The sequence below is a fragment of the Meles meles genome, chromosome 13 (assembly GCF_922984935.1).
Source record: "Meles meles chromosome 13, mMelMel3.1 paternal haplotype, whole genome shotgun sequence".
In the NCBI taxonomy this organism is placed as follows: domain Eukaryota; kingdom Metazoa; phylum Chordata; class Mammalia; order Carnivora; family Mustelidae; genus Meles; species Meles meles.
In genome coordinates this window covers 13,885,329-13,912,934 of record NC_060078.1, presented here as the reverse complement: position 1 = coordinate 13,912,934, position 27,606 = coordinate 13,885,329, and the positions used below count along the sequence as shown (strand labels likewise).

Genomic DNA, 27,606 nt, shown 5'->3' with positions numbered 1-27,606 from the left:
AACTCATAAAGGCCATCCTCAACTACTATATATAACATAGCAATTCTTTCCCTATCCTGTGTGTCACTCTCTATCCCCTTACCATGCTTTGGTTTTCGTAGCACTTATCACCAACCAATTATATATATATATATATACATACACACACACACTCACACATATACACATTATAAATGTTTGTATGTTTCCTATCTTCCCAATTAGGGCACAAGCATAATGTTAACAGGCATTTTCTACTCTTTGGTCTCTACTATCACCCAAACACTTAGAACAATGCAACAAGGCCTGACACAGAGTATATGCAAAATAAGTATTTCTTGAATGAATAGGTTGCATGAATGAATGAAACACAGTGTGACCCACGTGCTCATAGAGAGGGACACAAAGTTATACTGACTTCAGAGAACAGAACCCAGCCCAGTAGGGAAGAGTCAGAGAAGGCTTCTTAGGGGAGCCAACCCCCCACAGTGCCCCTAAAGGCCAGTAATGTCTTCGTGTGTGTATTCCAAGCAGAGGAAAACATCTATAGAGTCACAGAGGAAAGAGAACATTCAAGAACATTGAGCCAAAGCCACAGAGTGGTGAGTGCAGAATCTAACGGGGAAGCAGAAGTTAGAGAATTTCCCCAAGCTTCCTTAACTAGTTACATGTTAAGTAAATCAAGATTCAGGTTCGTGTCTGCCAAGTTCCAAAAGCCAGCTTTCTCTTTATTTCACTGCAGTTTTCTATCCTCAGGAGTTTGGAATTCGCTACGGGAAAGCCCTGGAAAACAGTAAGCAAGGAGATGACATGAATACCTCTGTCTTCTAGAAAGATCTTGTTCGTGATAACATGGAGGAGGTATGGAAGTTTAAGAAGCCTGGGGACAGGAAGACCTATAGGAATCACTGGAAGAATTCAGGCCAGAAGTTCTGCAGATCTGAAATAAAGCAGCAGCAGACAGGGACCCGTGACACTGCCGGGCTGATAAACGGAATAGGATTTGAGGATAAGCAGACGCAGGGTCTGGAATCACTCCTGGGTTTCCGGTGTGGGCCAGGGTTGGGGAAGAAAGGAGGTGTGGTTCGTGAAGCCGGGAATGCTGTAAGGTTCAAAGAGGAAAATTCCAAGCATTTCAAGCTGGTTACCCAGCCACTTAATGGATGGATCTGGATTAAACTCCCAGGATTAACGGCTCTTAGACCAGTGGCCGTTCCTCATAAGACAATGACACTACAGGGCTAAGGCTCACAACATAAAACATGCAGAGACAAAAGGCAGAAGCCTAGTTCAGCAGTCTAGCTATGTCAGAAAAGTCTACACTTTGTGAGAACATGAAACAGAATGTACTATTGCAGAAAATAATGAACTATTACTTGCATAAGAAACACATTCTAAAATTAAGTTCTCATCACAACATAATGTCATATGTGTTCGCAGTTGGAGGAAGCCTTTTATCTTCTAATGTTGCTTATCTCCTAAGAGCTGCCTTTGGGAGAAGAAAACAGAAACTTGACTTTCCAAGAAAAATAAACGAAAGCAGTAAGTTTTGTTTTGTTTTGTTCTAACTTATCCCAAGAAAATGCTCAAAAGCATGGTGGTAAGATACCAAAAATAAGCAAATGCACTAGCAAATGAAAAAGCTCCTTGGAAAACGCATTACCAGAAAAATATGTAGCGATATCACACACTGACTTAGCAATAAGAATGTGAAATGAGACAGCCAATCAGTAGCTGACAATTTCGGTTTATACCTGCACTGAGTAGACTACACTGGGAAAACATGGAAAATAATGTATTCTCTTATTTCATTTGAAAGCATTTAGGCATTAGATGAATTCTTGCAATGAACCTTCCAAATACAAAATGTTACGTCTTCTAGAATTTTTTTAAGTAAGAAATAAGCACAGTAAAAAACCATTTTCTTCTCCAAAAATCCTGATGGGATTTAAAGGATACTTGATTCCTCGATTCATTTAGAGCTATAATTAAAGTCTAATTACAAAAAAAAAAAAAATCCAGTATCCTACTACACTAATTCAGGATAATCACTGGGGTACCCAATTACATTCCCAAATCTTAAACATTAGAAAGTGTGCAAACAGAACCCACAAAATGCATCAAGGATACTTTTCAAACTCTGAAATGGAATGTAATTAACAGATGAATAAACACTTCAATGAAACTGACTTGCCCACTGTTGAACAGTATTGTCCATATGCTCTAAATTTAAATGCCAGTCTTCACAGAAATTGTTGTTTCTTACTTACCAAGACTTTATTTAAAAGCCATTTGTTACAACCTTCCAGTTATAAAATAAATAAGTTCTGCAGATGAAATGCACAGCATGGTAACTACAGTTAATAACACTGGCACGCACAACTGAAAGTTGCTGAGATAGCAAATCTTAAAAGCTCTCATCATAAGAAAAATTTCTAAGTATGTATGGCAATGGATGTTAATTAGAATTATGGTGGTGATCATTTCACAGTACATACAGATGTAAAATCCTTGTGTTGTACACCTAAAACTAATATATGTTATATGTCAATTATACTACAATAAGCAAAAAATAAATAAAAATAAAAGACATGGGCTTTGTAACATGATCCTATGTATGTGAAATTTGGGGTTTTGGAGTCAATATCTGATTTTTTAAAAAAGATTTTATTTATTTGAGACAGACAGAGAGAGAGAGAGAGCGGGGGGTGGGGGGGGCAGGGTAAAGAGAGAAAGGGAGAAGCAAACTCCCCGCTGAGCACCAAGCCAATGTGGATCTTAATCCCAGGACCCTGAGATCATGACTTGAGCAGAAAGCAGATGCTTAATGACTGAGCCACCCAGGCACCACTCAATATCTGATATTTTATTTTATCTTATTTATTTTTATTTTTTTAAATACCTGATATTTTAAACTTTAAACTAACCCAGCGTGTTTTCTGGAGCAAACATCCGGTTGGTCATATTTGTCTTCAGGTCACATTTCAGAACCACTTAACACTAACAATAATTACTGAAAACTTCAAAAAGATTTTGCTCCTTTGGGTTAGATCTATTGATGTTTATTCCATTAGACCTTAAAGCAGGACATTTTTTAACACATGAATTCATTTGAAAATAGTAAACTTACTACATGCAAAAAAGATTTTTTATAAAATTATGTTTTAAAAATAAAAATTTTAGGAGCACCTGGGTGGCTCAGCGGGTTAAAGCCTCTGCCTTCGGCTCAGGTCATAATCCCGGAGTCCTGGGATCGAGCCCCACATCAGGCTCTCTGCTCAGCAGGGAGCCTGCTTCTCTTCCTCTCTCTCTGCCTGCCTCTCTGCCTACTTGTGATCTCTGTCTGCCAAATAAATAAAATCTTTAAAATAAATAAATAAATAGATAAATAAAAATTTTAATAATAAGGATGCCATTGCTTTATACTTTTTGGAAATCATGTTGATATCTGGCTCAAAAGAAGACAGCTTCATCCTCTGCTTCTGTACCCTCCCTGCAGCTACGTCACAGATCATGGCACTTCTAGAAAATTCTACCACATGCCTGTGGGAGAAAGAGACAAAGGACAAAGGATATGTTCGTGTTATTATAAAGACAGGTTTGAACTCAAAGAGCCCCTACAAGTTTCTCTAGACCAGACTGCAAGGATGACTCCTTCAAAAATATTAGTGTGATTACATTGGAAGCAATTTTCAGTTTACTACAAAGATTTCTCATTAAAGAAGTTTAAAATATTTATGAATATCTCTGTGTATGAAACCTGTTCAAATACGAAAATTCACCCGTTTGGTCTGCTGCAATGTACAGCAACTACTCTAACTGTAAGAGAAATCCTTCCACCAATCTCCCCTCTCTGCCTTGTTGCATTAATGGGACCTTTCCCCCTCCACACTCAGACCTCTTCATAGGGCTGTCAGACAGGTATCCCATGTGGCATCTCCAATGGCATCTGAACCTGACATCGTCAGGACAGAATTCCTGATTTCGCTTCTTGACTATGAACTCTTCACATACTTTTTCCCCATCTCAGCAAATGGCACCATGGTTCACCCAACTGTTTAACTCAAATACCAACAAATCCTTTCCAATTTCTCTTTCTTTCACCCCCATATCACATCTATAAGCTGTCAAAATGCACCAGCCGTCCCTCACTCCCCATGCTGTCAACCCAGCCCCAGCCAGCATTACGTTTTGCTTGATTACTGCTGTATACAACTTCCCAACTGGAATCCCTGTGTACTCCACCACTCCATGGAACATATTTTCTACCCTCTGACTAGGAGAAGAATCTATTTTTCTACTCCTGAAACCGAAATCATGTCATACCCCATCTCAACCCAAACTCCAATGTTCTCTAAATCTCTTGGAATAAAATTAAACCACCTCCAGCATACCACAAGTGACCTTGTCAATGTCAACTCACGCAGTTGCCTACCTTCTCTTGACCATGCCAAACTTTCCTCACCTTAGCAACTTTCTACTTGCAGCTGTCCTAATCTGGAGCCTCCATCCACACTTCCATGTGTCTGGCTCCTCCTCGTCATTTGGGTCTCAGCTCAAATGATACCCTTGTAGGAAAGCCCTCCTTGACCTACCTGATCATTGCCAAACCTACCTCATGATTCTCTCTTACATCACCCTGTTTTATCAATTTACCCCATAACTATCCAGAAGTATTGGGCTTATTTTCATGAATTTTCTTTGTGCTCTTCCCCTATGACCATCGCCAGGCTGTAAGGTCTGGAAGGTATGGTCCTGTGTATGTCTTGTTCACTATTATACCCTCAGTGCCCCCTGAGACACGGTCAGACCTGAGAAAGCATTTGTAGGAAATGAACAGCAGAGATGAATAAATAATCAAATGACTTGATAAGTGAATCATAACAAAGAACCTGTACTGCCAAAAGAACTTCATAAAATACTTTCTTTGCTGTTCTCAATTGTCAAGGGACTTACAAAGAATTTCATGTATTCATGGATGACAGTCAAATCCACACTCTGCTTTATCTCTAACACCTTTTCTGCTTTTGTAGAAACACGCCATATGGAGGGGGAGGAAAGCATGGTAGTTTAACAAGGCCTGCTATGTATATATGAAACCTAATTCTCAACACAAAAATCTGCTGAAACATTTTTCCTGTTTCATGTGGCTTTGACCTCTAGAACTGATGCAAGAAATAAATACTGAAATTCGTAGGATTAAATGAAATGTCAAGACTTTCCATAGAATTGTCTTAATTTTCTTTTAAGAAAATTGTGTGAAATTTGTTCTTAAAAAACACAAAAGCTAAGTACTTTTCCTTTGCAGACAAATTTTTTATCTACGTGAGAGCCTTATCGTCAATACTTATCATTATTGTTAATCTTTTATTTTTCTTATAAATTTGAATTTAATCATTGATTGCATCCTCTATATGACATTAACCACCCCATCATCTCCTAAAATATAATGTGAACTCTTGGAAGAAATAATTTCATGTAAATTCATATACACACACACATGGGCACAAAGCATAAATATCTGTGCATGAATATTTCCAACAGGCTAAGTCAATAAAAATGTCTGCACTGGAAATATTAGAGCAAATTATTACAAATCTTTAAAAAATGACTTTAATTTAAGGGCATATGCTATCATTGAGTGGAACACTGGGGACAGCATAAATCTCTATTAAGAATATTGCTGAAGGTATTAAATATTCTAAAACAACATGAAATACAACAAAAGAGTAATGTAAAATGATTCTCTGTAAACACAAGCCAGATATAAAATGTAACACTGAATTATATCCTTCTAACCATATAAACGAAAAAAAAAAAAGTTTGATGAGTATGTGAATGGCTTTCAGTAAAAGTTATTATGACAGGCTACTAATTAAACTCTAATGGAAATGAATGCTCATTCCTCCTTTTTGCCAGTGGGAAATCAGTGATAACTTAAAGAAGTTTGATAAATTTTTGAAGGAAAATGTTAAACACACTGGCATTATAATTGTGTGAAAATTTTTAGTTTTACTTTATAAATATACCATTGCATATTAGTGAAATGGAAAACCATCCCTCCTAATACTTAGGCCACTTTAGCCAGATGATTTCTCTAGTATAACTTTGCTATTGAACAAAGAACAGAGTAACTTAATTGGCTTTGATAAGGAAAAGTATCAAAGTAACTTCAGTGCTCCTGTGAAGTCACACAAGTCAGCACACATGCTGTTTTAAAAGCACATGCTTCCATATATTCTTAATGATCAAGTAATTAGTTGCCTTATACCACGCCCCCCCCTCCAAAAATCAGCTTTAGTAAATCTGGGCAAACATTGCAAAAAAAAAAAGTGGTAATAAGAAAATCATTAATATAAATATAGTCAATAATAATTTCTTGATGTTTTAAATATACATAAAATGTGAATTCTCAGGAATTAATTTTAATACCACCTTACATCATCTATCATAACTTTATATCTCTGTACTCTGCTAAGAAGCTTTAGCACAAGATATTTCCATTTTCATCAGAAAGGAGTTTACAGAAGGACCTAAATATAAAGATCAGACTCGGACTTCAACCTTCCAACGCCACAGGGGTGAAATTCAGATAAAGGATGTGCTATTGGGCTGCATTTCTCAAATGTGGGAGTCATGGGAGAATTCCGGTAAGGAATTTGGAGACCAATTCCAGCGTCCTTTGTCCGGGGGTGGGGTGGGCTGTTGCCATGACAGCCACACCACGCAGCATCTCCCGCTGGGAGGAAGCTCCTACCTGCCCATCCTTTGGAGAGCCTGCCCCAACTGCTAACCATTCAGGGACTTTTCCTTAGAGGAATAGATATTAAAAGCATTAGTCTATCCACACATTCCTCCCAAATCATTCGAAATCGTGTTAAACGTCTCTGAAGAAATACATCTATGTGATTTTAAACTGAACCCACAACAATTTCAGAAGACTGTCGAATGTTTAGCATGCGAACTGGCTACCGGTTCCATGTACTGAGGCCCAAAGTTTTACCTCCCTAGCAGGTAATCCATGTGTTTTCACACTGTCGCCAAAATGGTACCAGTCCCTATTTTCTTTCCATTTTTCTTTTCAGTTACGCTGTACTCCTTTTTAATGTTCACTGAAAGTGCATTTTTAAACTTTCAAATTTGGCATTCTCTCAAAATTGCCGAATGGAGAGATGGCTATTTTAGTAAAACTGAAGCAGCATATAAATAAAACCTGTAACTGTTATGAAGTAATAGTAAGAAAAAAAAAAAAACACAAAACTTGTACCTTTTTAACATAACCTATGTCGGATTGCTTTTTTGAAAAAAAAAAATTGATGGCTCTCCAACTTTTTCTGTCTCAAAAAGAAAAAAAAAACCAAAAACAGTAATTTTCAAGGATTTTAGCTTCTGGGAGTCTTCAAAAGTAAGAGAAGCCACACTATTGCCCTCTTTAATGAAAAAAATTCAATTATACCATTAATGATTTGGAAAGAAACGTGGAGAGAGCTACAATAGTAGAAACACAGGGTGATTAAGCTATTTTTACAAAATCAGACAGAGATAAAAGCAGCCTAATGAGTGGTAAGAACATTATCCTTCAAAATATGTCAATTTTTCAAAAAACGATATCCTTAAAACATCGTGTTAATTTTTCTTGACTTGTACGACAAATACTCCCTTCACGATAGTATGTACACACACAACTTTATCTATATTAGCGATAAAGGGAAAAGGTATCACTCAGCTTAATCATCTATCCCCAGTCATCAAATCTATCACTAAGTGACTTGAGATTATTTCCAAACATAAAACGTACCCTCCAAAAAAAAAAAAGAAGACACTATTATCAGCAAGCATATTCAAAAGTATGTGTACTGCCCTCTATGGACAATTTATAAAGAATTGTTAAAATACATGGGGGGAAAAGAACATAGAAACAAAAATGCATTGTCTTTCCCGTTCCCTGCTTCGAAAAGGACAACTCTCATTTAGATCACAAATGCGGACAACTCCTCAATAGGTAATTCCTCATACACCTAACTCACAAGCCTTCACAGGCATTCACATACCCACGTAAACATGGGCACAGAAATACTGTCCTCCAGAATTTCTTAAAAAGATACAAAAAGCACAAACCAAGAAGACTGGTGTATTTGACTAGTCTAAAATTAGTAACTTCTGTTCATCAGAAGATACCACAAATGAGTAAAAACTAAAGCTATAGACTGAGAAAGATATTTGAGAGGCATGTAAATGACAGGGATTAAAATGTGAAATAGGTGAAGTCAATAGTCAACAGGAAGAAATGGCCAGAAGACGACTTCAGACCCTTCACAAAAAAAACACAGAGGGCCCATGAACATGAGAAAAACCTGCTCAGCCTCGTTCGTATTCTAGAGCAAAAGAACTGGAAACAGTCTAAATATGATCATCGCAGAAAGGACAGATAAATCAGGTTACACAGCGCCACATAAAATGGAACCAAAAAATGAAGTAACAGAAAAATACATACAGAATTATTAGATTTCTATAATAGAGTACGAAAACGTTGCCCATTGCGTGCACAGGTGAGTTTTCCAGAGGCAGCCTTTGGAAGGCTGGGTTCTCAGAAACTAGCTTGTAGGAGACTCGTTCACAGACTCACCAACTGAGGATGTTGGCCTTTAGGGAAGGGCCAGAAGACACGTTATGAGGTTCCAAGTCAGCCACAGGGGATCCCTCCTTCCCCGCCACAAACTCCCTCTGAGCACAGGCTCTGGGGTCACTGCTAGGATGCTTCCCCAGATGGGGTTCTTGCCACCACCTCGGGCTGCTCACTTCGCTCCTGGAGCACATCATTCGGCAGCATGTTGACGCCCGGAAGTCTTCCCTATAACTCGCATTTCTCCTTCGGTCATGTAGAGTCATGGAGAATAATTCCCTTTTCAAGTGACAGCATTTTCAGAATCTAAAAGAGTATCCTTTCTTCCTAAACCTTCCATCTACACATGAAACAATGTCATTTAAATAAATAAAAATACATATATTTAAACATATAAATATGTAAAAAGTGTGTATATAAATATATATTATATAATATGTAATTACATATAGTATAATATATAATATTTATATATCATCATTATATAATATATATTATATATTGTATACATGTTATTAAATATATTATTTATAAATAAATATAAATTATATAAGTATATAATATATATTATTTATATTTATTTATATTTATATATATATTTATTCATTTCCTGGACGTGGTCAAGTCTATCAAAGGCTTTTGTGAAACTTGGCACCCCAAAATAAACATGATAACCCCATGTCATCTAAACATCCCATACCTTTGCCTTCACCATTGACTCCATAACTGAAATGGAGTTTAAAAGTTGCATTTCATACTTCCAGATCCACTTGGTTTATGATGACTTCTTATAAACAGAAGTCTGTTTTGGCTTTATTTAAGCAGTACCTAGGTTTCCTCTTTCACATTAATATTATATGCTTGGTCCAATGAAAGAACTGCAAAGTAACTTTAAGCTCACTGGTACTTCAACAGTTCTAAAGATAGCTTTCAGATTAACATGAAAAACTTCCAAGGCCAAGAGGCAACACCTGATTTTGGAGAATGAAATGGTCTGTTTGTCATGTTAAAGTCACTGGGAGAGCTCATTCATATGAAAATGCGTTCAATTCCCTCATACTCTCAGGGAGTGTTTTGAATGCCAAATAACATGGGGAAAATCATCATTAACATTCAATTTTATATTAAACCCCTCTTTGAGTGTCCACTTTCATACATCATTTAATTATACAAAGGCAGTAAAAATGTTTCAGGGGGAGAAAGAAACAGAGCAGGAAGGAGCACGTTGTGTAAGCCTACTTGCGAATGGTGGCTGGCATGGTGATTCATGTCCACACTGAAGAACAAACAGTGTTGGACATCAGCCTAACGGGCAGACTTGTATCACCCCACTGAGTGGGGACAACCCAATGACTTTGTGTCATCGCAGCAGAGTAACACCAGAAACATGAGGCTTGTCCCTGAGTGTTGCTGGGAATAGTCAACTATCACTTAGCAGCCCTGTAGAGAGGCCATATTTAAAAAGCGGGTGTGATGAGCTTCTTAAAAAAAAGGGAGGGGGTTGTGAGAAGAACAAGTCAATGCCATTCATTACAGACCGAAAAAATAGGTCCTTCCAGATACACAGCAGAGTTGAGTCCTAACAATCAGGACAGAGAGGCGGGCCAAGGGGAAGCCAAATCACAGCTGCCCTTTGGATAAGGAAGAAATTACAGGTAAGAGGGGAGTGAATGGTCAAAGATCGAGGGAGCGGTCAAGTTCGGAGCTGTCAAGTTCAGTGCACCAAGGAGGCAGAGAGACCTAAGAGGTATTTATGGAAACATCTACATTATTCTCTCTTTGCACTATTGCCATGCACTTCTATAGTTTCCTTAAAAATAATCAAGCAAATTTTTTTAATCCAATGGCCTCATGCTGTGCAGCTTTAATGGGCTCCTATATGATAAATATTTATCACCACGGCTTCCAATCTGCACTTTTGCAGATTGAAATTAGACAATTGAAAGTAGACAATGCCCCATCATCATTCATATATATATATAATTATTATATAATATATATACACTATATATGCCCCATCATCATTCATATATATATATAATTATTATATAATATATATACACTATATATGTTATATATGGTAGGATGATCCTGGCCCTTGTCTTTGCATCAGGTTCTGCAGCTACTAACATGCGGGTAATAGAATACCTACTCCTTGAGGTGGCTACGGAGATTAAAACCTAATACCTATAAAAGGATTAAACAGTCCCTGGCATTTACAAGGACTTCATAAAAGCTAGTATCATTTTCAAGCACCTCATAAAAAAATTGATGATTTCACTAAAAAGTTTAACTTAAAATAGCCAATGCTCATAGAACACTAAATAGACGACTTGCTGTTTTTTTTAAAATGTAAATTTAAATAAAATGTAATCCATGGGCTTCCACAATGAAATATCACAAGAAATGTGCAAATCAACCACTTGGATGGGTACAAATTCAACATTTTCCAAAATGAAAATATTTGATTAGATTCATATACAAGATGTTTATTCACATTACCAATGAAAGGCATGAAATCAGAATATGTTTTACTTTGGAACACAATAGACCAAAATGTATCCCTATGATAACAAAAGGGAGGGCAAGAGTATAAGGACAGTCACAAATTTTACATCATAATCAAGGCCAGTATCTGTTTAAGAAAATAACCTGTATTCAAGTAATTTGTAAGAATCATTGCTATATTTGAAAACATAATTAAAATGCAAACAGAGCCTTAGCAACGTAGCCTACATACTGTACTGCCTTAAAATACTCATGCAAGGGGCGCCTGGGTGGCTCAGTGGGTTAAGCCGCTGCCTTTGGCTCACAGGTCATGATCTCAGGGTCCTGGGATCGAGTCCCGCATCGGGCTCTCTGCTCAGCCTGCTTCCCTCTCTCTCTCTCTGCCTGCCTCTCTGTCTGTTTCTGATCTCTCTCTGTCAAGTAAATAAATAAAATCTTTAAAAAAAAAAATACTAATACCAAAAGATTCCGACTCAAACTTTACATTGAAACTTCTCCTAGTTGGCAATTTTAAGTATCTGAAAGTCCCACAACTCATTTTATTTGAAAATATATTGGATATATAATATACAAAATATATTTATACTACCCTCAGCTTTTTCCCCAGTCATCCTAATTAGTGATGTCCCGACCATATGACTATTCCCTTTTGCTAAAACGATGAGAAATTCTGGCATGTAGGTGTGCAATCCTACTTGGGACACTGCCCAGCTAAAATAAAAACCACTTAAGGCACACATTAAACAGCATTATACGGAAAAACTTCATTTAAGTTAGAGAGACAGAGAAAATCAGACTGATTTTCCACGTAAATTCCCTGGGTGTTTTTTTTTTTTTACATTTTTTTTCCCCATTTTATTTTTTTCAGCCCTGGGTGTTTTTTTGAATGTCTGGGTAATAAGCAAGTTTGTGAACGATCAGGTCATCCCTCGCTTACTCATCCATTGTTGCTATGGAATGCTCTTTATAAATATTAATGTTCGCAGATGAAAAAGAATCCATCTCTATCAAGAACGTTGCTATCTAAATTTTGAGAAAAATAAATACGTTGATAAAAAGCTAATTAAACAATGAAACATTTCTTCAATTAAAACTTATAAAAATTTAAATGATTTTTTTTTTTAACTTGAAATCATTCTGACACAAGGATATTAACACAAGATCAGCCAAAGTTACCCTGAACTGGTTAGAATTATAGCTTGGGGACAGATTGGCATTAGTTTATAAGATTATAGTCATTTTATGAGTTTAACTGAAGACAATCAACAGCATCACTGTAAAATCTGTGACTCTGAATACTGATACACTATTTAAAACCCTGTTTTAAAAAAGATAATTAAGGGGACTTGCTGTTTAGTCAGTCCAGCAGGAAAAGGAAGATAAATAAAATTTTCAAAATTAGCTTGAAGCAATGGAGGAAAAAATTAGTGTATGTACCTTTACCTCGGGAAGCTTGTCATGGGTATGTCTTCTTTACTTTGTTATGTAATATGTTTGTGTGTATGTATGTGCATCAAATTCTTGGTTTTCTTCTCTCATACCCTCTTATCATGTAACATAAGATATATCAACTTTACATCACATTATTTAAGTATTAGCTTTACAACATAGAGTTTAAATTATGGGGTATTAAGGAGAAGAGTAAATATTACCCAAGGACTTTGTACCCTTTTGTAAAAAAAGTCAAACATTATCCTAGATACTTCTGTGAAGCTATGCTCTAGATGAAATTAACACATAGACCAGTACACTGTGAGCCACAGATTACCTTCATAATGTTGGTGGGCCTCATCCAATCAGGTGAAGACCCAAATAGAAAAATGACAGACCTCCTCAGAAGAAAGAATTCTGCCAGCAGTCAACCTTCAGATTTGGACTACAGCGTCAACTCTTCCCTAGATTTCTAGACCACTTCCTTTACCATGCAGATTTTGGATTTGCCAGCGTCCACAATCACATGAGCCAATTCCTTAAATAATCTATCCATCCATATCTATCTATCCATTAGCTCTGTTTCTCCAGAGAATCCTCACACGCAGCCCCTGAGTTAAAAGCTGGAGCCCTGAATCCAGATGACTTGGGTTCCGTCCCAATTCTACTATAAACTAGTTGGAAGACACAGGCAAATTATGTAACCTCATTGGGCCTCTGTTTCCTCATCTATGAAGAATAATAAATATTACCGCTTACCTCATAGGATTGTTTTGAACATCAAATGAATTATATACATGGGAAGTGTTTATACAGAGCATGCTCAATATGTTGGACCATGTTCTGACTACTCTGTAAATACACACTATGATTTCTAAGCTTCTGCTAACATAGCTAGTAAATGAGCAGGAGAAATCAGAATAGTAGGGATGAAGACAATTTGTTTTTTAAATTTGCAAGGTAGTCAAGATAAAGGAAAACAACATATAGGTTCTAGAAATAACCACGTCTTGAATGGATTTTCAATAATTAGCATCTGCAAACAGCAGAAGTAAGGTGTATCTCCTTTATGCCATAGGGAAGTTCTTCCAAACATGCCTGACAATAAATTATCTGAAAAATCAACTACAAAACCACTGATAAACTATAACCTAAGAAATGCTTTAACCTCGGTTTTTTAATTGTTAGCGCTTTTTAACATCTCTCTCTATATTTATAGTCTATACTTCCCCTCTGTACATTTCTTGCTTTTTTTTCATCTTTTCTGTTTACTGCCCACATATACTCTTGCCCTATAATTTCATCTCCTTCCCCTGCAATTGTCTGCCAACTGAATATTGTTCGTGTTTTTGTTTTTTGTGTCTTGCTTTTATTCGGAAGAAAGACTAGCTGAACATTTATTTTCTTTTGGCCTAGGGGGAAACTTCAGAACATTGACCCAAAAGCTGAAAATTTACAGAGGAAAAAAAAAATGATCGAAATTATGACTTCAAAGTTGAATGCCTAATATATGTCAAAAAAGATTATGAAGAAAAATTAAAAGGTGAAGACATAGGCAGGCAGCACATTTCTGACATACTGTCAAGTATTGGTTGGAAATAGTAATATAATTATTTTATAATGGTTTATACTTTACAATAAACATTTATTCCATTATTTCATATTAATCAGATTCAATTAATCAATTTCGTAAAGACAGTAGAAAGCAGGATTTTTCAACATCAGCACTAAGAACAGCTGGGGCCAGATAACTCTCTGTTGTGGGCAACAGCCCAGCAGAGCAGCATTCCTGGTTTTTAACCACGAGATGCCAGTACCTCCCCCCTCTATCCGCACTCCCACTGTGATAACCAAAAACGTTTCCGGGTATTGTCCAATGTCCTGTGGCTGAACAGATCATCACCAGTTGAGAACCACTGCCAGAAAGAAGTGTCAGTCAGTAGGACCTTTTGTTTACAAATTAGGTAAAATTCAAAGAAGTTAAGTCACTTGCCCAAATACACCCCCTCTCTTAATGACCTATCAACTTGACAATTCTAGGACACCGCCATGAATGCTTGGGCTAAGACACTAATCACCACCTACAAACTGATCCTGTTGTTTGCATGGCAACTCTCTGATCTTCCAGACACTTCTGAACTTTCTTTCTCCTCAACTGATCTAGTCATTAATTCAGGCTTTTGTTTTCTCCTAGAAGGAAAAGGCAGCATTATAAATTCCAAGTTAGAAATACACAATATGAAAATTTACCTGGGTATAAAATATTTTTGTATGGTGCCTGCCTCAGTTGTTGCTTTTTTTTTTTCAAAATAGTTTGGCACAAAATTGATGAAACAATCCATCACTCTTACTAATTAGATAGCTCACAGGCCATCCAACCAGTCTGATTTCCTTATTCACACATGTACAAAGCACTGAAAACATTCTTTTTATAAAAGCATGATAGCAAGAAACCTAGCCATACACTGAAAATTAGAGGTAGAGTAGACACTTTGATTATCTGGCCAAAAATACTTTCCAACAGTCTCGAACTCCTCTGGAAGCTCCGCGAGTTTGCTCAATGACCCAGTGGCGTGCAGACTCACACGGTGTAATAAACAGCATTTCTTCCTCTCACCCTATCATCCTTTCTCCATGTCTAAAAGAATACTAGATTTTCAGCTTAAAACTCTAAACACAAACCCTTCATACAACTAGTCAACCACAGTATCTAAGTCATGTTCCACCTCTCTTCAAACTGTTTCTCGACAACAAAAGAGGGAAAAATGGAACCGTCCCAGGTAATACACTACCATCTGTGTGCAGGCTGATAAGATGAAAAGGGAATATTTGAATGCCAGAGGATTAGAGTTACAAACCATACCTTCCATGACATACACCAGTGACCCCACATCTCCTTCTTTGATGATGCAACTGTCTTTGCCGTACTCCACTGGGTACATACAATCCACAATCTCTTGGATCTGCGACAGCTCCAGGTTCTTCATAAAGTCATTGTCAAGGATAGCTTCCTTTATGAGATCCTTGGACCTAGGGAAAGAGAGGGAAGATTTATTGGCACATCAGACGAGTGTTTTCATAGTTTGTGAAGTTCAGCAGACCCGTACGGCATCCTGGCACACTACAACGCGTTTTCTTGTTAGGCATCCAATCATTTTCTCAAAGACCTGAGAACACAGTAATTCCATGGCTATCAGAAAGGCACTGAGAAATTCTGCTTTAAACAAAGTATCACTGAATGCACGTGTGACCAGCCGAAAAGAAGCAAAAGCAAATCATCCCATTTTGTTTTAGAATGTGTTTAAATCACAATGATTACGAGAAAACCAATGGACAAGCACTTCAAATTGATGTTTGCAACTTAGTTTAAGAATAAATGTGAAAAAGAGACAAGAGAATTTTATGGAATAGACACTACTATCCCTGTATTTCCATATTATAAAAGAACATCAGAATGTGCCATACTATACACCAGCACAGTAAAAAAAACAATTTTTTTACTTGTTTTTGTGCCTCTTCTACTAGACCTTATGTTCCATGAGGGTGGGATCATTGTTTTTTTCTCTCCTCTATGCTAAGTGTTTACAATAACACTAGTTACAGTATGGGTTTCAAGGATGATATTTTGGCTAAAAAACGATAAGAATTAGATTCCTAATTAATGATTTGAAAGAACTGGCAGAAATGTGATACTTCTTTATCCATACCTTACACATTTTCAGAGAAAATCTATTTCTCCAAGTGCTCATAGTGAGGTAACCGGGTAGATAAAACCATTGAATGGGATGTTTTTCAACATGATGGGATTTAGACATGGATGAAACAGGCAGTTGGCGAGAAAGAGATTTACAAATTCTATAACTGAGATTCAGGAAAGTTTTGCAGAACTTAAAGATGGTGAGAATTTGATTCTCAGGGGTAAGAAGTTCCAAATGACTTCCTAAAGGTACAAAAATTAAAGGGAAAACCAAGAAATGTCTTATCGGGAGGAGCACAATCAGAGGGCTGTTGCGGATAAGATGAAAGCAAGATCTTAACAACACAGAAAGCAGAACATCTGGAATTATATATTAAGAATGTTAATTTGACAAGTATCTGACTATAAGCTGGTCCTCACCCACATTTGCATCACAAGTGGCTCTCAAAGAAATGACCTGAGTAGTGAATACTGAGTAAAGGATTAGCCCTCCCTATTTCCAGGTGCCTTTTCTTCTGGACCTCAGTCCAACTGGACTATTGCCATCACACATTATGTTTTGTAATGGTTTAGGGATTTAATAATAAAAAGGTATATAAGAAAAAAACAATTGAAAATTTACCATTATGAAAACTATACTTAGAATGGACTGTTAGTATGCAATTAAAATTGTTTATGAAGAGTGTTAACAGTGTGGGGGAAATTCTTTCACTATTTTTAAGTGAGAAAGTAGAATACAGAATTGTTTTTAGAGTAAGAGAATGTCTTATATGAGAATGTAGAGATGAAAGAGAAATCTAGATAATAAGAAAATTTAGAATTAAAAAAAAAAAAAAAAAACCAGGAGATCTCACTTCACATCTATTAGGATGACCATCATCAAAAAGACAAGCAGTAACAAGTGTCGGCGAGGGTGTGGACAAGAGGGAACCCTCATGCACTGTGGGTGGGAATGGAAATTGGTGCAGCCACCGTGGAAAGCAGTAGGCAGGTTTCTCAAAATTTTAAAAATAGATCTACCATATGATCCAGAAACTCCACTTCTGGGAATATTACCAAAAGAAACAAAAACATTAACTTGAAAAGATATCTGCACCCCCACGTTCACAGCCGCATTATTCACAACAGCTGAGATAGGGAAAACAACCTAAGTGTCCACTGGTGGACGGACGTGTGGTATGTACACGTGTGCAAGCACACACACACACACACACACACACACACGATGGAATATAATTCCACCATAAAAGAGGAAATCCTATCATTGTTGACAACCTGGATGAATTTGAAGGAATTATGCTGAGTGAAATAAATCCAAGAGAGAAAAACAAATAGTGTATGATCTCACTTAAATGTGGAATCTTTTTTTTTTTTTTAAGATTTTCCTTATTTATTTGAGTGAGAGAGAATGAGAGAGAACATGAAAAGGGGGAGAGATAGAGGGAGACGCAGACTCCCCTCTGAGCAGGAAGCCCAACACGGGAGTAGATTCTGGGACTCCAGGATCATGACCTGAGCTGAAGGCACCAACTGAGCCACCCAGGCACCCATGTGGAATCTAATTTTAAAGAGATACACACACCAAACTCACAGAGCAGAGATGAGATTTGTAGTTACCAGAGGTGGGGGGTTGGAGAAGAAGGAATTGGAGGAAAGTTGTCATAATGCACAGACTGGCAGTTAGAAGCCAAGTAAGTACACGGACGTGACGGACAGCAAGATGATTGCTGTTAACACTGCTCTGTGATACAGAGAGAGAGATGTTGGGGAAAATGTTTCGCTTCTTAGTATATCTATAGGAGATGATGGTTGTTTAGTAAAACTTACAGTTTTTAAAAAAAGACAAGTTTTTTAGAAATTTTGAAATTTTTATTTCAATTTTATTATTGGAATAATAATTTATTATTTCACAATAAATGCAAATCAGACCACCATGCTGTATGCCTTAAACTCATACAGTGATACATGTTAATGGTGTCTCAGTAAAATTGGAAAAAAATTACCAGCTCGACAGAATTATACATGAAGACCTGTGCAAACAGAATGTGACTCTCAGTAAATGGCAGCCCTGAAGAAGGTGGTAATAATATTAACAGCAGTAATAAAACGGGTAGTAAGAGAGTATGTAATCATACCTGTAACAATTGTAGAAGGAATTATACAAAATGTTGGCATGAGTTGCCTTGGGTGATGGAATTATAGGGGCTCCTGCGAGTCTCGGTCAGTTAAGTGTCTGACTCTTGGTTTCAGCTCAGGTCGTGATCTCATGACTCGTGAGATCAAGCCCCATGTCAGACTCTGTGCTCAGTGTGGAGTCTGCTTGAGATTCTCTCTCTCCCTTTCCCCCTCCCCCTACTTGCACCCATGCATGTGCTCACTCTCTCTCTCAAAATAAGTAAACAGAACTATGTATTTTTTTCTTTCTACTTTCTCAGTTCATAAAATTTTCTAGAATGGGCATGCTCTTTTACATGGAAAAATCTTTCATTTAAAGGTAGTTTATAAAAAGCAACTGCTGTGAAGAGAAACAGAAAATAATCTCATTTAATTCTCATTTTAATGACATATTTAATACAGATAGCTATTGTTGGCATATTCAGCATTATTTTTTTCAACAGATTCTTGCTCATATGGTCTGTGTTTAAATGCTAATGGTAGGAACTTTCATTTAATAAAGAGACAGCCCAGTCATTAGGGACTTCAGAATAGACTGTTTTAAAAGTGAGACTTTTACTTTAGTCTGACAGGGTTCTTAGCTGTTTCGTTAATTTCAGCTTGCCAGAACTCCATTTCTCCTGAAGCACAGAGCTTTCCCTATTGAGTCTTCAACACAAGATCCAGAACTCTGTCCCCATCTATGATTTTCATGAAATTTCCTTTCTTAATTCTCTTCACCATCTCTGAACTCAAGAATGGCAGCAGATGTCTTGCTCTAGGATCATGTTTCTGAACATCAGGACATATACCCTTGACCTTCAGGAACTTAATTTTAATCACAATAGTATAAATATCCTCTTGACTAAAAATTCCTTTGTTTTCTTTGCATTGAAGAGCGAGGTCATCAATGGGTCCAACTTTTCTTTTCCCTTTTTTTTTTTTAAGAAGATTTTATTTATTTGTCAGAGGGAGAGACAGAGAGCACAAGCACGAGGAGCGGCAGAGGGAGGGGGAGAAGCAGGCTCCTCACTGAGCAGGGAGCCCAATGTGGGATCATGACCTGAGCTGAAGGCAAATGCTTAACCGACTGAGTTACCCAGGCATCCCAGGTTCGTATTTTCTAATATAATAAAGCCTGGATGCTATCAGTACCAGAATCCCAACTTGTTTAGCTACAGATGGTATCTTTATCCTTTGGGAAATATTAATAGAGCTCCATTAAAAATCTAAGCCCTAGAAATGCCACCAGCTTAGAAGTAAAGCCTTATTCCAAAAAAATAAAAAATAAAGATTCACTCAGTCCAAGGATGACTGAAGAAAGCCGCTTTCTCTTTTCTCATAAGTGGCACTATTATCTTGTTTCACAGAGACATCAGAAAAGGTGAAAAGCAAGGCGGTCTACCACAATCTCTCAATCATTCAGATTTTCCAAATGCTTGCCACGAAGTCAGTGGGGAAGAGGAACTTCAAGAGGCTCTTGCTTCTCACATGTCTTTTTAAATGCAAGACACTCAGTCTCAAGTCTCTGAAGAAACACACAGAAGGTGTTCATCTGAGTTCGCGTCACGTTAAAACACATCGAGACATAGACGACCCATTTCTTATCATTTATCCCTTTGCACGAGTATTGTCCAATAACACGTTTGCCTCTGAAATATCACAAATGATCCATCTCGTGCCCCTGTGAAGCGTTAACTCGAAGACATTCTTATTGAGGAATCCTTAATACCCTGCCTCCTCGTGCAATTTTCCTTTCAGTGCTTTCTAGCTGAGAGCGTGAAACATTAAGTCAGCTCTCACTAGTCTCCACCTGCTCCAGCCTATGGACCATAAGCCATCAGAGCCTCCACTTCACAATCCTATGAATCTTTTCCTACCCCTGAACAAAGAGTCGATGACGCTCACTGTCACTAAAACAAGATGGTGCACGTGAGACCTGTGAGTTCTGTTATCAGCGTGGGAGCTGGGGAAAGCTGCTATCGCAAGTTCCAGAAGGTGGCTATCTCCTCTCAGAGCACATATTTTAGCAACACACTGCCCGAATGCAGCAGCCCGACCTGGGGCTGTCAGAAGCAAATACAAAGATCTCGATTTCTGATCCTTCCTGTCTGCTTCTGTGTATAAACAATCTCTTGAGTTTTTTTTCTTCCATGCTCCAAATGTGTGGCTTTCAAACTACACACACCGTAAAAGGAACCTAGTTATTTTGAGCTAGCCCTTTTGATTTGTCATCATCCATTTGTCAGCCTCTGAAATATTGGTGATATATAATGGTGGGCTGGTAAACTGTCTTTCCAGAGGGGGAGAAAAAAAAAAAAAAAAACACAAAAAGCCCTGGATGGTAGCATTTGCCAATTTCTATGGTATAAATACTCCCACCATAGCTGATTTCAAGCTACTAATGTAAAGTCAACCTGCTTGCAAAATTCCTGAAAATTTAACAAGCAGTTCCTCTATGAGCCAGTAAGAGTTGGCTCCAACACATGGCTGGAGATATATTATTTTTCTAACACCCTGAGAATTTAATGTGCCTTAATTTATAAGTGCAGAAACCAACATGACAATCCTTTCCTTCTTTTAAAATTTCGTCAGGTGGTATAATATCCCCCAGATCACGTAATGCCAGGATTTCCAGCCATAGGTCTTCTAAACTTTTAAGTTTCAGCAGATGAACTGGGAAGTCCACGTCCCCATTTACTTTTGCAGATTCCTCGATAGACACAAAGAGCATTCGATAGAAACTGTCTTTCTACACAGTCTTAGGTAACAATGGATAATCTTAAGGAAGTGTAGGGAAATGTACACCCACCTCTCTAACAAGGTAGCCAGCAGTATTCACTATCAATACACACATCCTCTGTTTTCTCAACATTAACCAAAGGATATTGTACATTGTGGTTACCTAGAGTAGGTCAGCAAGAGCTACACAAGAGCTAGCCTTATCTCCAAGAGCAGGGAAGGTTGTTTCAGGTGAGGAAGGGGGCTGGGGGTGGGAGAGGGTCATGAAGGTTTCTCTGAACTCAGGACTACATGGCAGTAAGATCCAGCCATGTAAAGATTAAGGAGAAGAGCATTCAAAGTCAAAGAAAGAACACATACAAAGGGGAAGGGATTGGAACGAGCTTGATCTGTCCAGAGACTCAAAAGGAGACCTCAGTTGCTGAAGGATAGATTGGACAAGAAGCAAAGGAACAGGGGAGTGAGAGTTCAAGTGATCAGAAGGTGAGTCTCACAGCTTCTTGAAGGCTGGGAGAGAATTTTGGTGTTTTCCAAAGCCTCAGGAACTGAACTCAGTGGAGGAGGAGAAGGGGTATGGTTGACAGGTAAGAGATCAGACATAAAAAAATATAAATAACATAAATGTACTTTAAAATATTACTGAATTCATGGAGGTTTTCTGCCATGTATTTCATTGATTAATGGATGCTAAAGCTATAACTCACTACTACGTTAATAGGGAGAACCCCTGTCTCATAAATCTCATAAATAAAAGTTTCTTGGACTTTGAGTCTCTGACTCTCAGTCAACTTTTGCATATTAGGAAAGAATGAGGTCTCTTCTCTGATGTCAGGATATCTTCCAAGGCCAAGATTTTTCTCTCCATTGACAGCCTCTATCCCCTGTGGAAGGCACACCAGGCAATAGCAAATACGACTGAGTCCAAACAGGTGAAAATTAATATCTGGTCCCTCCCTTTAAGAAAGATTTCCAGGCACTTTAAAAAAATAGTCAAAGCTACTAAATGATCACTAATAGGGAAAATCACCCAAAGCACTTGAAAAACGTCATATAAAACTTCTGCAGGCAAGATGGCAGAGGAGTAGCAGACTGAAATGACATCAGGTCGCAGGGGTTCCGCTAGATAGTTATCAAACCATTCTGAAAACCCACAAAGTCAACAGGAGATCGAAGAGAAGAGCAGCAATTCTAGGAACAGAAAATCAACCACTTTCTGAAAGGTAGGGCGTGCAGAGAAGTGAATCCTGGCAACGGGAAGATAGACCGTGGGGGGAGGGGGGGGGGCTTGCTCCTGGCAAGCGGCGGGGCAGTAGAGCACAAAATCAGAACTTTTAGAAGTCTGCTCCACTGAGGGACACCACTCCAGAGGCTAAGCGGGGGTGGAGCCCTCCCGAGGACATGGTAGTCTCAGGTCCCACGGGGTCACAGAAGGATCGGGGGTGTCTGAGTGTAGCAGAGCTCACAGGTATCAGAGTGGGGAGGCTGGGTACAGAGACAGAGCCGAGGAGAGAGTTCTCAGCTCAGGGTTACCTTAAAGTGTGATTCGTGGCACAGTCGGGCCACTGCTCTTCAACAGGGACCCTGCAAGTGGCAGATCTAGGGAGACTCACCTTCCTCCTCTGGAGGCAGGAATCTGCTGGATTTGGAGACTCCAAATGGGGCTGTGTGCCAGAGACAGAAATGCTCAGCCACAGGCCAGGTGAGAACAGAGCTAGGCCAGAGACCAGGGACTGACTGACTGCTTCTCTCCAAGGAGGGAGGCCCTGAGCTCTCAGCTCCTCCGGGCTGGAGACTAGGAGGCCGCCATTTTCATTCCCGTCCTCCAGAGCCCTACGGAAAGCATTCAGGGAACAAAAGCTCCCGAGAGCGAACCTGAGCACGTTATTTAGCCTGGGCCCTGGCAAGGGTGGGGCAATTCCACTTCAGGTAAAGATATTTGAGAATCACTGCAAGAGACCCCTCCCTCAGAAGATCAGCAAGAACATCCAGCCAAGACCAAGCTCACAGATCAAGGAGAAGAGCAGAACTCCAGAGACAAAGGAAAGCAACACATGGAATTCATGGCTTTCTCCCCATGATGCTTTAGTCTTATAAAGTTGAATTAAATTTTTTTAATTGTATTTTTTTCTTATTCTATTTTTTTTAACTTTTCCTCTTTCCTCTTTTAACAATTTTTAACTAGGTTATCTTAACAATACCTTTCTAAAAAAATAATCTTTTTAAACCTTCATTAATAATATTCTATCATTATAAAATAATTGATAAAATATCAATTATTATAATATATCAATTAAATATATCAATTATTTGATTAAAAATATCATCAAAATAATCATATTTTATTTTTCATTGTATTTAACTTTATTTTTTGTATACATATAGGGTTTTTCTAAAAAATTTTGGGACATAATTTCTTCTAATAGATCAAAATATACCCTAAATCTAGCACAAGGCCTTTTTCTAGTCTCCAGCCTTAGCACATTCTCTCCCCCCAACCTGTTTTATTTTTCTTCTTTCTTTTTTCAACCAATTTATCTTAACAATTCCTTTTTTAGAATTTTTTTTAATTTTCATCTTTACAGTCATATTCCAGCCCTTCATTGTATTTACCCTTATTTTTCATGTATATATGTTTTTCTTTCTTTAAAGTTTTTGGAGGAAGTTTCTTCTAAGAGACCAAAATGCACCCAAAATCAAGTGGGTGGTTCTGTTCTATTCACAAGTCTAATATATATGTGTGTATATATATATATATATTTTTTTTTTTAATTTCTTTTTACCCCCTTACTTCTTCCCCTGGTTTGGGGTCTCCTCTGATTTGGTTACTGTACATTTTTCTGGGGTGTTTGCTACCCTTTAATGTTTTATTCTCTCATTCATATATTCTTACTTGGATAAAATGACAAGGCAGAAAAACTGACCACACACACACACACACACACACACACACACACAAAAAGAACAAGAGGCAGTACCGACAGCTAGGAACCTAAGCAATACAGACTTTGGTAATATGTCAGATTTAGATTCAGAATGATGATTCTAAAGGTGCTATCTGGGCTCAAAAAAGGCATTGAGAATATTAGAGAAACACTGTCTGGGGAAATAAAGTCCCTTTCTGGAGAAATAAACAAACTAAAATCTAACCAAGCTGAAATTAATAAAGGAATTAATGAGGTGCAATAAAAAATGGAGGTTCTTGCTGCTAGGAAAAATGAGGCAGAAGAGAGAATTCATGATATAGAAGACCAAATAACAGGGAAGAAAGAAGCTGAGCAAAAGAGAGACAAAGAACTACTGGACCAATAGGGGAGAATTGAGGAGATAGGTGATACCATAAAACGAAACAACATTAGAATCACTGGAATTACAGAAGAAGAAGAAAGGGAGAGGGGCAGAAGATATATTGGAGCAAATTATAATAGAGAATTTCCCTAATATGGCAAAGGGAACAAGCATCAAAATCCAGGAGGCACAGAGAACCCACCTCAATATCAATAAAAAATAGGTCCACACCCCATCATCTAATACTAAAACTTACTAGTCTTAGTAACAAAGAGATAATCCTGAAAGCAGCTCGGGACAAGAAGTCAGTAACATACAATGGTAGAAATATTAGATTGGCAGCAGACTTATCCACAGAGACCTGGCAGGCCAGAAAGAACTGGCATGATATATTCAGAGTACTAAATGAGAAAAATACACAGCCAAGAATACTATATCCCGCTAGCCTATCATTGAAAATAGAAGGAGATAAAAAGTTTCCAGGACAAACAAAAATTAAAAGAACTTGCAAACACAAAATCAACCCTACAGGAAATATTGAAAGGGGTCCTCTAAGCAAAGAGAGAGCTTAAAAGTAGTAGACCAGAAAGGAACAGAGACAATATACAGTAATAGTCACCTTACAGGCAATACAATGGCACTAAATTCATATCTCTCAATAGTTACCCTGAATGTGAATGGGCAAAATGCCCCAATCAAAAGAGAGAATGGATAAAAAAAAAAAACACCCAAAATCTATTGATATGCAGTCTGCAAGAGATTCATTTTAGAACCAAAGACACCTCCAGATTGAAAGCGACCAGGTAGAAAACCATATATCATGGTAATGGACATCAAAATAAACCTGGGGTGGCAATCCTTTTATCAGACAAATCAGACATTAAGCCAAACACTGTAATAAGAGATGAGGAAGGACACTATATCATACTCAAAGGGTCTGTCCAACAAGAATATCTAACAATTTTAAATATCTATGCCCCTAACATGGGAGCAGCCAACTATATAAATCAATTAATAACAAAATCAAAGAAACACAAGGACAATAACACAATAATAGTAGGAGACTTTAACACCCCCCTCCCCGAAATGGACAGATCATCCAAGCAAAAGATCAATAAGGAAAGAAAGCCTTAAATGACACACTGGACCAGGTGGAAATGATAGATATATTCAGAACATTCCATCCAAAAGCAACAGAATACACATTCCTCTCTAGTGCACATAGAACATTCTTGAGAATAGATCACATCCTGGGTCACAAATCAGGTCTCAACCGATACCATAAGATTGGGGTCATTCCCTACATTTTTTCAGACCACAATGCTCTGAAGCTAGAACTCAATCACAAGAGGAAAGTTGGAAAGAACTCAAATACAAGGAGGTAAAAGGCATCCTACTAAAGAATGAATGGGTCAACCAGGAAATTAAAGAAGAATTGAAAAAATTCATGGAAACAAATGATAATGAAAATACAACTGTTCAAAATCTGTGGCTAACAGCAAACGCGGTCCTGAGAGGAAAGTATATAGTGATACAAGCCTTTTTCAAGAAACAAGAAAGGTCTCAAATACACAACCTAACCCTACACCTAAAGGAGCTAAAGAACAAACAACAAAGAAAGCCTAAGCCCAGCAGGAGAAGAGAAATAATAAAGATCAGAGCAGAAATCAATGAAACAGAAACCAAAAGAATAGTAGAACAAATTGACGAAACTGGAGCTGGTTCTTTGAAGGAATTAATAAGATTGATAAACCCCTGGCCAGACTTATAAAAAAGAAAAGAGAAAGGACCCAAAGAAATAAAACCATGAATGATAGAGGAGAGATCACAACCAACACCAAAGAAATACAATTAGAAGGACATATTATGAGCAACTATATGCCAGCAAATTTGACAATCTGGAAGAAATGGATGCATTCCTAGGGACATATAAACTACCAAAACTGAACCAGGAAGAAATGCAAACCTGAAGAGACTCATAACCAGTAAGGAGATTGAAGCAGTCATCAAAAATCTCCCAACAAACAAGAACTCAGGGCCAGACAGTTTCCCAGAGGAATTCTACCAAACATGTAAAGAATAATTAATACCTATTCTCCTGAAACTGTTCCAAAAAATAGAAATGGAAGGAAAACTTCCAAACTCATTTTATGAGGCCAGCATTACCTTGATCCCCAAAACAGACAAAGACCCCATCAAAAAGGGAATTACAGACCAATATCCCTGATGAACATGGCTGCAAAAATTCTCACCAAAATACTAGCCCATAGGACCCAACAGTACATTAAAAGGATTATTTACCACAACCAAGTGGGATTTATTCCAGGGCTGCAAGGTTGGTTCAACATCCACAAATCAATCAATGTGATATAATACTTTAATAAAAGAAAGAACAAGAACCATATGATACTCTCAATAGATGCTTTAGAGGCATTTGACAAAGTATAGCATCCTTTCTTGACCAAAACTCGAGGCGTAGGGATAGATGGCACATCCCTCAATATCATCAAAGCCATCTATGAAAAATACACATTTTTCATTGAGAATGAAAAATATTCTCAACGGGGAAGAATGGAGAGCTTTTCCCCTAAGGTCAGGAACACAGCAGGGATGTGTACTATCACCACTGCTATTCAACATACTACTAGAAGTCCTAGCCTCGGCAATCAGACAACAAGAAGAAATAAAAGGCATCCGAATCAGCAAAGAAGTCAAACTCTCACTCTTTGCAGAGGATATGGTACTTTATGTGGAAAACTCAAAAGACTCCACTCCAAAACTCCTAGAACTCATATAAGAATTCAGTAAAGTGTCATGATATAAAATCAATGCACAGAAATCAGTTGCATTTCTATATACCAACAGCAAGACAGAAGAAAGAGAAATTAAAGAGTCTATCCCATTTATAATTGCTCCCAAAACCATAAGACACCTAGGAATAAACCTAACCAAAGAGGCAAAGAATCTGTACTCAGGAAACTATAAAGTACTCATGAAAGAAATTGAGGAAGATACAAAGAAACGAAAAAATATTCCATGCTCATGGAGTAGAAGAACAAATATTGTGAAAATGTATACGGTACCTAAAGCAATCTAAAAATTTAATGCAATCCCTATCAAAATACCATCCTTTTTTTTTTTTCAAAGAAATGGAACAAATAATCCTAAAATTTATATGGAACCAGAA

At 37.7% G+C, this 27,606-nt stretch overlaps 1 protein-coding gene across 2 annotated transcripts in view; it reads right to left on the bottom strand.

The window, feature by feature from the left end:
• Window positions 1-27,606, bottom strand: part of PRKG1 (protein kinase cGMP-dependent 1) — a 1,275,046-nt gene that overhangs the window by 1,091,512 nt on the left and 155,928 nt on the right. For both annotated transcript variants that reach the window (XM_046026825.1, XM_046026824.1), the window contains exon 2: window positions 15,405-15,571. In XM_046026825.1, coding sequence (XP_045882781.1) covers window positions 15,405-15,571 — 167 coding nt within the window. The remainder of the gene's footprint in view (window positions 1-15,404; window positions 15,572-27,606) is intronic.